The following is a 10,300-nucleotide window of genomic DNA, read 5'->3' on the forward strand; positions in this document are numbered from 1 at the left end:
TCGGAGGAGCAGGTGAGTGGGGGCTGGGGGGGTCACGCAGGGGTCGCAGTCTCATAATGTCTGAAAATTCATGGGGGGGATTAAAAACCATTAAAACCTGTAAGTATGGGCGTGAGGCATTGAAATAGAGAAAAATCTCTCGTTTTTATTATCTACTGATAAATGAATATGTATGTCGAAGGAGTTGAAAATAAAAACCTCCTGTACAACAATTCTCCTCTATTCTATAAAGGAATTTTAGACTATAAAGAGATGCGTCCCAGAGTCCATTTCTGCCGTTATCGTTCTCTCTCTGCCGGGCTGCCCGTCCCTCTGCTTTAATTGCCACGTCTCTGCTCTTCAGCTCCTGGAGGTTTTGTGGTGTTTCCCGGGTTTATCATCCCCCTAAATATATGTATATATGTGTGGCTAGACACATAAGTGAAATGTCTGTGTACTATAAGGTTTTTGAAAGGCTTTCTTTGCATTTTTGTGGAAAGCGTTTAAAAACTCGCCACCCGCTTGTAACCTCTGTCGAAGAGGTAAAAGCGCTTTCAAGAGCTGCTGCCCCGGCCCCGCCCCCTGCCTGCTTGTGCCCCGCCTCCCGCTCCCCTCGGCCCCGCCTTCCGTCCACTTCGGCCCTTCCTCTCGACCACCCGGGCTCCGCCTCGAACTGACCTCGGCTCCGCCTCTCGGCCACCTCGGCCCCGCCTCCCGCCCGGCCTCCTGCCGCGCCTCGTTCTCGCCGCTGCTGCTCCCCGCGTGGCCGAAGCGCGGTACTGGGGCGCCGCTGCATCCCCGGCGACGGGGGGGACGGGGCCAGGAGCACCGAGGAGCCCCCCTTCGCCGGGGGCGGGGGTGTCCCCCGCTGTCCGCTGACGGAAGGCAAGAGGGGAAGCAGGCGGGCCTTCGCGCCGGCGCAGCGGCCGGTGCCCCCCGAGCTGCGGGAGCCCCGTCCCCCCTCGAAGTGCCTGACCCCAGGCAGCGCTGCGGAGGGGCCGGGCTGCGCAACCGGTTTATTAAGTGCTATGGCGCACAAATCTCTAAAGTCTTTAAGAAGCAAAAGCCGGCTTGCGCTGAATTTCCCGCCCCCCCCCCTCTTCGTGGGGCCCGGTCTCGCCTGCCCGGGCACGGCCCCGCACCGCCGCAGGTGCCTCTTCCCCATGGCAACCGCTCCGGGGCGGATAGGCGGGAGCGCTTTCAAAAGCCGCTGCCCCGGCCCCGCCTCCCCACCCGCCTCGGCCCCGCCTCCAAGGCCGCTTCAGCACCGCCTACTGCCCGCTGCAGCCCCGCCTCTCCGCCCACACCGGTCCCGCCTCCCGCCTGCCTGTGCCCCGCCTCCAGCCCCTCCTCAGCCCCGCCTGCCGATCTTCCCGGCTCCGCCTCCTACCTATCTCGGCCCCGCCTCACGCTTCGGTTCGGCTCCGCCTCTCGCCCCTCCCCATCCACGTCTCTCCGCCCGCCTCGGCCCCGCCTCCCAGCCCTCTTCAGCCCCGCCTTCTGCCCACTTCGGCCCCGCCTCTCGACCACCCCGGCCCCGCCTCCCACCTGTCTCGGCTCCGCCTCCCGCCCCGCCTCTCGCCCGCCTCACGCCTCGGTTCGGCTCCGCCTCTCGCCCCTCCCCATCCACGTCTCTCCGCCCGCCTCGGCCCCGCCTCCCAGCCCTCTTCAGCCCCGCCTTCTGCCCACTTCGGCCCCGCCTCTCGACCACCCGGCCCCGCCTCCCACCTGTCTCGGCTCCGCCTCCCGCCTGTCTCGGCTCCGCCTCCCGCCCCGCCTCTCGCCCGCCCCGGCCCCGCCTCACGCCTCCTTTTGGCTCCGCCTCCCACCCCCGGCCCGGCCTCCCGCACCGCCGCGTTCTCGCTCCTGCTTCCCCCTCGTGGCCGAAGCGCGGTACTGCAGCGCTGCCCCCGCACGGTCGGTTACCGGGCGCCATCCCCGGCGGCGGGGCGGGGCCAGGAGCCCCGCGGAGGCGAGCGAGCCCCTTCGCCGGGGGCGGGGGTGTCTCCTGCCCGCTGGCGGCCCGGGGGTGGCGGGGCGGCAAGCTCCAAACTGCCCGCTGCGGCAGGCTGCCGATCCGCTGGAGGCGAGCCGGCTCCGGGCAGCCCCCGGGAGTTACCCGAGAGCTGACGGAAGGCGAGCGGGGAAGCAGGCGGGCACCCCCGCCGGGCGCAGAGGCCGGGCGCCTCCCCAGCTCGCCGGAGCTCCCCGGGAGTCCCCCCGCGCAGATGTTGGCCAACGCCCCGGCGCAGCGGCCGCTGCCCTCCCCCCCCCCCCCCCCGAGCTGTTGGAGCTCCGTCCCCCCTCGAAGTGCCTGACGCCAGGGAGCGCTGCGGGGGATGGAGGGGGGTGGGGGGGGCGAAGCTGCGCAACCGGTTTATTTCGTGCTGTGTCACGCAAATCTCTGAAGTTTTTAAGAAGCAAAAGCCGGGTTGCGGTGAATTCCCCTCCCTCCTTAGCCAGGCCCGGCCGCACCTCCCCGTCGCCCCGGCAACGGCCCCGCGCCGCCGCGGGTGCCTCTTCACCATGGCAAGCGTTCCGGGGCGGGTGGCGGGAGGGCGGGCCAATCACAGCGCGGGTGCCGCGCTACGATTGGTCAGCTCGCGTCGTCGAGGCGGGGAGAGGTGGAGATTGACGCGACGTCAGACCAATTGAGAGGGGCTCCAAGGGAAGGTTACGGGCGACGGCCAATGGGCGCGCGGCGTGAGCGGGCCGTGGTGGGCGCTCCGGAAGCGGAGGGGGCTGGCGGAAAATGGCGCCCCGCTCGAAGTCGGAGCGGCGCGGCCCGGGGGGAAAGGGAGGCCCGCGTGGCCGCCGCCAGCACGTCGTGAGGCACCTGGAGCGCGTCAAGGTGAGCGGGAAACCCGAGGAGGGGGCACTAGTACGGTCGGAGCGGGGGTGGCTGGGCCCGGCTCCCCGCGGCGTCCCGTCGGCCTTGGGGGTTTAGGGTGCGGGGCTGGTGGTGCCGGAGAAATAAAGCCCGAAAAGGCGGTAGTGAAGCGGTGCCCGGGTCATGCTGTCGCTGCCCCGCAAAGAGGTGGGCCCGGGCCCTCCGCACTTGCCCAGCGCTCGCCAAAAGTGCCTGTGAGCCCTGCGGGTGCCGGGCTGTGGGGTGGCTGGGCCGGCCACGGCCCTCAGCATGGCCCGCGGGGGCTGCCGAGGGGGTGAGCAAGCAGAGAGGGTGAGCTGGTTGGGGGCCCGAAATGGAGGGCAGGTCTTCTGCCCCTGGGGCTGGAAAGCAGGCTCCCGGGGCTGGTTTTGGGGCTGAGAAGCAGCCGGAGTTGTGTGGCTTTGCGGTGAGAAGCAAGGGTCGAGTCCTGCGTTTTTGTGGCTTGAGAGCGGGCCCAGGAGCTGGGGTTTGGGGCTCAGAAACGGGCAGTAAGTGAGCTGTTTTGGGGCCCAAGAGCAGACTCCCGTTTGGCTGGTTTTGCGGGGGGGTGGGGGTGGGGGGCAGGGAGGGGCGGGAGGGCGCTGGGGGCTGCGGGGAAAAGCACGGGGTGGGCAGGGTGCGTGGACCCTCCCTGGAGGTGGGGGTCTGGTCCCGTGGGACCCCTGCGTTCAGGAGGCCAGCGTGCAGCAGGCTGAACTCCGTGTCTGAGGGGGTCTCTGGGGGGAACCCTCTCCTCTTCGAGTCCAGCTCTTTTTTTATATGCTGTTTAGAGTAGTTATTAGGTAATTAGTCACACAAACTAATAAATATTTATACCGTGTGCAGCTGTTGTGTTTAATGACAATACTCAAGTCAGGACGGTGATTGAAGGACGCCCTTGTCAAAAGCCCAGACTGTTGCGAGTAGCCGGAGCTTGTAAGGAGAAGGAGCGGCCGGGTGCAGGCCGGGCTGTCCCCAGCGAGGCGCCAGGAGCAGCGGGGAGGCGAGTCGTCCTTCTCCCGGCGAGGAGCCCGGCCTCTCGCCTGGGGTGTTACATCCACACCGGCTGCCTCTGGTGGCCCCGCTCCCGAGGGCGGAGGTAGCGTGGGGGTCCCCCGGCTTGTCCCCATGGGCTGGCTGTGACAAACAGGGTCATTTCTCGCCTCCTCCTTTCCCAGTGTCCCCTGGTGCGTGCCGGGAGGAAAATCCTGCGGGGTCAATTCTGTCGGCTGCTCCGGTAATGGCAGGCATGGGGCTGGGGGAGTGGGGAGAAACGTTTGCGAGTTCAGGGGAGCTACGGGTACTCCGCGTCAAACCCCCAGAAAAGGCAAATCTGCTGCTACCGTGGAAAATCTGGTGCAGAATTGCAGTTAAGAGAGCGTGCCTCCTTCCCAAATTGGTGCCCGGGTGGTTAGGAATGTCTTCCTTTCGGGTAAAAGAGCGAACTTTCCTCTCAGATGAATTAAGAGTTGCCCGATACCTTCTTTAGGGTCCGGTGTTTCTCTTCTGTTTGTTCGTGCTCATTTTATGGGCAAGTTGGAAATAGCCTTTTCTTTTTCCCCTGCGTAACTGAATTTTTATGAGTCTGCGGTGTGAGGGCCGTTAATTTTTGAGCACCTAGTTGCCAGTGGAAACGTAATGAATGAAACACGATGGAAACTGATGTTTCCCTTGATTTTTATTCAATTTTTTTTTCTTTTTTTTTTTCCTTCGAGTGTTGATGGCACGTTGTCCTGTGCCTCAACCCACGTTCTGTTCCGCTGAGCCTTCGATCTGGGTCCAAAAAGTTTGTGCTTCCAGAAAAGGACTAGTCGTTCAGCTCATTGAGGTGTCTGCTCAGAGGGTCGCTGAAGTACGCGGTCAGCGTTAAAGCTGAATTTCACTTAATGTTGCAGCTGCTGGTCTTCCCTTTCATTAATTTCCCCCCAGCTCCCTCATGGGTGGGGTTTTTTTTGGTTTGTTTTGTGTGTGGGGTGTGGGCTTTTTTGGGGCGTGTGTGTGTGGTTTCCAAAGGGGAGCGCGGTGTTGCCTGGTGCAGCCTGCAGAGCTCTTTTGCTGCCTGACCTGCCCTTTTTCACTCCTCTCTCAGGGCTGTAACTTTCCTTTGGCTAATTTGAGCAGAGCAATGAAGTTACTTGCCTGTGTAAATGTGCTGGTAGTACCAGGAAGGTAAGTGCTTGAACCAGTGGTGAAAAACTTGGCTACAAGTAGAATATCCGCAGGAAGAGCAACAGCAGCAGCAGCAGCAGGAAGCCAATCGCGAGTTCCCCAAAAATCGGGTGTGTCAAACACATCAAAGTTTTATTGCCAAATGTTGTTTGCCAGGACCTTGCAAGTGGCTCTTTTTGGTAAACGTAACTTCTCAGGAAATTCAGGGTTGCGTGTGGCAAAACCCTTCCCTCTGTCTGCGTGCCCCGCTCCATAAACGACTGGTGGCGGGGCTGTTGTTCCCCACTCTGGGTCTTGCCGCCGTGGTGCTGCGATATTTAGACCTAGGAGACGCGTTTCGGAAGGGAAGGAAAAAGCGTTCTCAGCCCTTTTAAGGAAAAGGGCAGACCCTCTTCTCTGTCTGCGGCTTTCCTGCGCACGCGAGATGAAGCTGTTTTATTTTTCTCCCTTGTTCCTGGTCTAAATATCTCTGAAGCTGCTGCTGCTGCGGGTTTGCAATTTGCGGTGCTGCGTGCTTGTGGAGTTGTCGTTGTGCATGACTTCTGCTGTGGCCAAGTGTCTAGAGGCGGTTTTCAGTTTAAAGCTTCAGAAATGGCATCCCCTGAAAGCAGCGTAGGTGAAGCTGATCCTGGGCGTGCGGCTGCGCTCTCAGGGATGCGCGGGGGCTCCTCGTGCAAAGAGCGAGGTGCGCGTGGGCACCGGCAGGGTTGCGCTCGGGTCTGGGCGCGTGCCATAGTTTTGCTGTTGGGAGACGGCAGAGAGCGTGTGTCCGGTAAGGCGGAGGGCAGTTGAAAGCCGGCAGGGACCCTGAGCAGGTTCGGTGGCGCAACGGCAGTTTTAAAAGCTCTTGACCGTCTGGAGAAAGGGCCTGGAAAAAATCATTGCCTTTTTGGAAGGACGGGACGTTCACGGGACGGTGGGTTGCTGTACCTTGTAACAAAAACATTCACCTTGGGCTGTCTAGGGTGAGGAAACCTTGGCTGTACGTAGGCTTGAGGCAGTGTACCCGTCCGTGTCTGTCACCTGCGTGGGCCCGGGAAGGTGGCTCTAGTGCAACTGAAGCTGCCGGTGAGTCAATGAAAGGCAGGGTTGTCTGAAGAATGCAAGAGCTCTGGTGGCCTGCCCCAAGAAGCGTCCCAAAGGAGATGCCAAGTAGTTTTTCCTCCGCTCGGCTGTCGTCTTGGCAAACCTTCAGGGAAGAAGGCAGCTTGAGATTCCTACCCAGCTTTATGCTAAAGGATTTTTTCCTCTCTCGGCAGATTGTCAACTGCCAGCCTTTCTTCCGTGGTCTCCCTTTCTTCTGCTGTGGCGGTACGGGACAGACGGAAAGGATCCAGAGTGGTCTGCGAGGACGAGGTACGTCTCTCGTGTGCGTCTGCCTTTTTCCTAAGGTCCTTGTCGTGTGGGCTTTGAAGCTAACGTGACGGATGTGCCGACTCTCCTCCCGTAGCTTTTCGATGAAATACTTGAACGCGAATACTAAAAATAAGGTGTGTTCTGGAGCACTTTGCACCCATGCAAAGCTTGCTTCCCTCCGCTTATTTTCTCCTCCCGAAAGCATAATCTCTTTCTGTGTGCTTACCGTTAACTGGCACTGTGAGAATAACGTTGTACTGAAAGAGGGAAGAAAGCGTTCGTAAGGGTTCAGATGCTCCGAAGAAGGAGACTTTGGTTTTGTGGTAGAAGCTTTATGCTTTTTCAGTCCACAAGTTTTTAAAATATCTTCCAGTAGTACTGGAAAACCTTACTGAGATACTAGCCTCTGTACAAAAAGCAGTTGAGGTCACAGAAGAGACATGGACGAAGCGGGACAAAGCAGCGTGGCTTCTGCGTGTTTTCTGGGCTTTGCCAAGAAGCACCGGCAGCCTTGTAACCTGTGACAGCGAGTCCCGATGCGGTTTTAGTGAGCTGCTGCTTTCCTAATGTCCTTTTTTGGCAACAAGACTTTGCGCGCTCTCTCCCTCTCTTTTTTTTTTTTTTTTTTTTTTTTAAAAAAAACAAACAACCCACCAAAAACAAACAAACCAAAAAAAAAAAAACCCACAAAACAACAAACAAACAACAAAGTCCACTTCCTTCCAAAGGCCCAAGCACAGCCTGTCTTCCGAATTTGGTGGCATCGCCGGTCTTTGGGTTCTCGGTCGTAACAGGCGAGACATCATAAAAACACGTTCCTCTGCATGTTCAGCACAGCCGAAAGCATCGGCACATCTGCCGGTCCTTTTTGGTAGCCTTATGGATTGTGGGAGCAGGGATTTGATTTCCCCCCCCTCCCCCTCCAGTAAAACCGTACGGGGGATTTTTTATCTTGCTGATTTTTGTATCCCAAATTAAACTTTAAAAGAGGTTACGATTGTAGAATTTACAAATGGACTAGCGTTGTTTAAACTGCAACTGCCAAGTGGCTGTAGCCTACAGTGTATTCGGTGTGCTTTGGCAGTTAGGTATTTGTTCTGAAGCTTTAAAAACAGGGCCTTTTTTTAATTACATTTAAACGTTTAACAAAGGAAATGTTTAAAACCAAATGTTTAAACAAAGGAAGCGTTTAAAAAGAGACAACTGAATGTTAGCGGGGTTTTATTGCCAATCTTGAGACGGAGCGCTCTGAAGTTCTTGATTTCTGTCTGGCTGTCAGCGGCGCGTTTCCCCGGCGGTTCAGTAGCGTCTCTCCTGGGCAGGGCAGCCAGCCAGATGTCCCCGCTAATCGTGCGGCGCCCAACCCCCCCCCCCCCCGAGTCAAATTATAGCTGTGTACTTTGGAGATGGATAGTTTAATGGTATCGACTGACAGCTGGGCAAGTTCATTTAGTGCCGAAGGAAAGTCAAATACTTTAGTAGTATAAGTATTTTTATTGGAGAGAGAGGGAGAGATTTCTCTAAGCATACGTGCGCCTCTTCAGCATAGAGTGAAGGACTGAGCTTTGTTCTTCCTTGTTCATTGCACTCTTCAGAGTTTTACCCTTCCCTTTCAGCTGTACTGACCCAGCAAGGTGTGCAGCTGCAGCAGCAGCAGCAGTGGCGGTGGCGCGAGGGCTGTAGGTGTTTGAGGGGGTCGGTCGCGTCGATTCTGGTCACGGCCCAGCCCTGTGCGGCTGCCTGGCAGGGGGATGTCCCCGCGGCAGCGCCGTGAGGAAGGGAGGAGGGGTTCCCCAGGGCCAGCCAGAGGGTTTACTGTCGTGCTCAGAATGGCACCAATTAGTCTTAATACTGACTGGAAGAGTTCCAGTCGCTCTGGCTTTGAAAGGCCGCGCTGTATTTCGCGCTGAGTTGTTTCCCTGGAGTCCTCCTGTAGCTCAGCTGCTGTCCCGTCCCTCCGTGTGAGGGAATTCCTCTGCTTTCTTCTGTGCTCTTTGTTAATCTGCTGAAATATAATTGGGGCTTTTTGTGTTTCAGGTGTCTCGCTGTACGGGTCTGGCGACGCTCAGTACACCCCCCTGCCCAGGTTTGCCTGCCGGTGGTTGGGCGCCCCGAGGGGACGGGACCAGCCCTGGGCGCGGTGGCTTTGTGCCTTTTTTGGGGGGTGAATGAAAAGGGGGGAGTGTGTCTGTGTGGGTGATGATGTCATTTGGGGCAGCCCAAGGTCCCCCGGGGGGGGGTGGGGGTCGGCGATGATGTGTCGGAGGAGCAGGTGAGTGGGGGCTGGGGGGGTCACGCAGGGGTCGCAGTCTCATAATGTCTGAAAATTCATGGGGGGGATTAAAAACCATTAAAACCTGTAAGTATGGGCGTGAGGCATTGAAATAGAGAAAAATCTCTCGTTTTTATTATCTACTGATAAATGAATATGTATGTCGAAGGAGTTGAAAATAAAAACCTCCTGTACAACAATTCTCCTCTATTCTATAAAGGAATTTTAGACTATAAAGAGATGCGTCCCAGAGTCCATTTCTGCCGTTATCGTTCTCTCTCTGCCGGGCTGCCCGTCCCTCTGCTTTAATTGCCACGTCTCTGCTCTTCAGCTCCTGGAGGTTTTGTGGTGTTTCCCGGGTTTATCATCCCCCTAAATATATGTATATATGTGTGGCTAGACACATAAGTGAAATGTCTGTGTACTATAAGGTTTTTGAAAGGCTTTCTTTGCATTTTTGTGGAAAGCGTTTAAAAACTCGCCACCCGCTTGTAACCTCTGTCGAAGAGGTAAAAGCGCTTTCAAGAGCTGCTGCCCCGGCCCCGCCCCCTGCCTGCTTGTGCCCCGCCTCCCGCTCCCCTCGGCCCCGCCTTCCGTCCACTTCGGCCCTTCCTCTCGACCACCCGGGCTCCGCCTCGAACTGACCTCGGCTCCGCCTCTCGGCCACCTCGGCCCCGCCTCCCGCCCGGCCTCCTGCCGCGCCTCGTTCTCGCCGCTGCTGCTCCCCGCGTGGCCGAAGCGCGGTACTGGGGCGCCGCTGCATCCCCGGCGACGGGGGGGACGGGGCCAGGAGCACCGAGGAGCCCCCCTTCGCCGGGGGCGGGGGTGTCCCCCGCTGTCCGCTGACGGAAGGCAAGAGGGGAAGCAGGCGGGCCTTCGCGCCGGCGCAGCGGCCGGTGCCCCCCGAGCTGCGGGAGCCCCGTCCCCCCTCGAAGTGCCTGACCCCAGGCAGCGCTGCGGAGGGGCCGGGCTGCGCAACCGGTTTATTAAGTGCTATGGCGCACAAATCTCTAAAGTCTTTAAGAAGCAAAAGCCGGCTTGCGCTGAATTTCCCGCCCCCCCCCCTCTTCGTGGGGCCCGGTCTCGCCTGCCCGGGCACGGCCCCGCACCGCCGCAGGTGCCTCTTCCCCATGGCAACCGCTCCGGGGCGGATAGGCGGGAGCGCTTTCAAAAGCCGCTGCCCCGGCCCCGCCTCCCCACCCGCCTCGGCCCCGCCTCCAAGGCCGCTTCAGCACCGCCTACTGCCCGCTGCAGCCCCGCCTCTCCGCCCACACCGGTCCCGCCTCCCGCCTGCCTGTGCCCCGCCTCCAGCCCCTCCTCAGCCCCGCCTGCCGATCTTCCCGGCTCCGCCTCCTACCTATCTCGGCCCCGCCTCACGCTTCGGTTCGGCTCCGCCTCTCGCCCCTCCCCATCCACGTCTCTCCGCCCGCCTCGGCCCCGCCTCCCAGCCCTCTTCAGCCCCGCCTTCTGCCCACTTCGGCCCCGCCTCTCGACCACCCCGGCCCCGCCTCCCACCTGTCTCGGCTCCGCCTCCCGCCCCGCCTCTCGCCCGCCTCACGCCTCGGTTCGGCTCCGCCTCTCGCCCCTCCCCATCCACGTCTCTCCGCCCACCTCGGCCCCGCCTCCCAGCCCTCTTCAGCCCCGCCTTCTGCCCA

The 10,300-nt window shown here is 59.7% G+C and overlaps 1 protein-coding gene across 1 annotated transcript; it reads left to right on the top strand.

The window, feature by feature from the left end:
* The first annotated feature begins 2,728 nt into the window (after positions 1-2,728).
* Positions 2,729-8,633, top strand: LOC309685121 (uncharacterized protein). Its single transcript, XM_082500935.1, has 3 exons — positions 2,729-2,830; positions 6,277-6,373; positions 8,411-8,633. Exons 1-3 carry the CDS (start codon positions 2,732-2,734, stop codon positions 8,539-8,541), a joined length of 327 nt encoding a protein of 108 aa, XP_082357061.1. The 5' UTR covers positions 2,729-2,731; the 3' UTR covers positions 8,542-8,633.
* Positions 8,634-10,300: the final 1,667 nt, after the last annotated feature.

This window comes from Vanellus vanellus (genome assembly GCF_965231255.1).
Source record: "Vanellus vanellus genome assembly, contig: HAP1_SCAFFOLD_1207, whole genome shotgun sequence".
Classification (NCBI taxonomy): Eukaryota; Metazoa; Chordata; class Aves; order Charadriiformes; family Charadriidae; genus Vanellus; species Vanellus vanellus.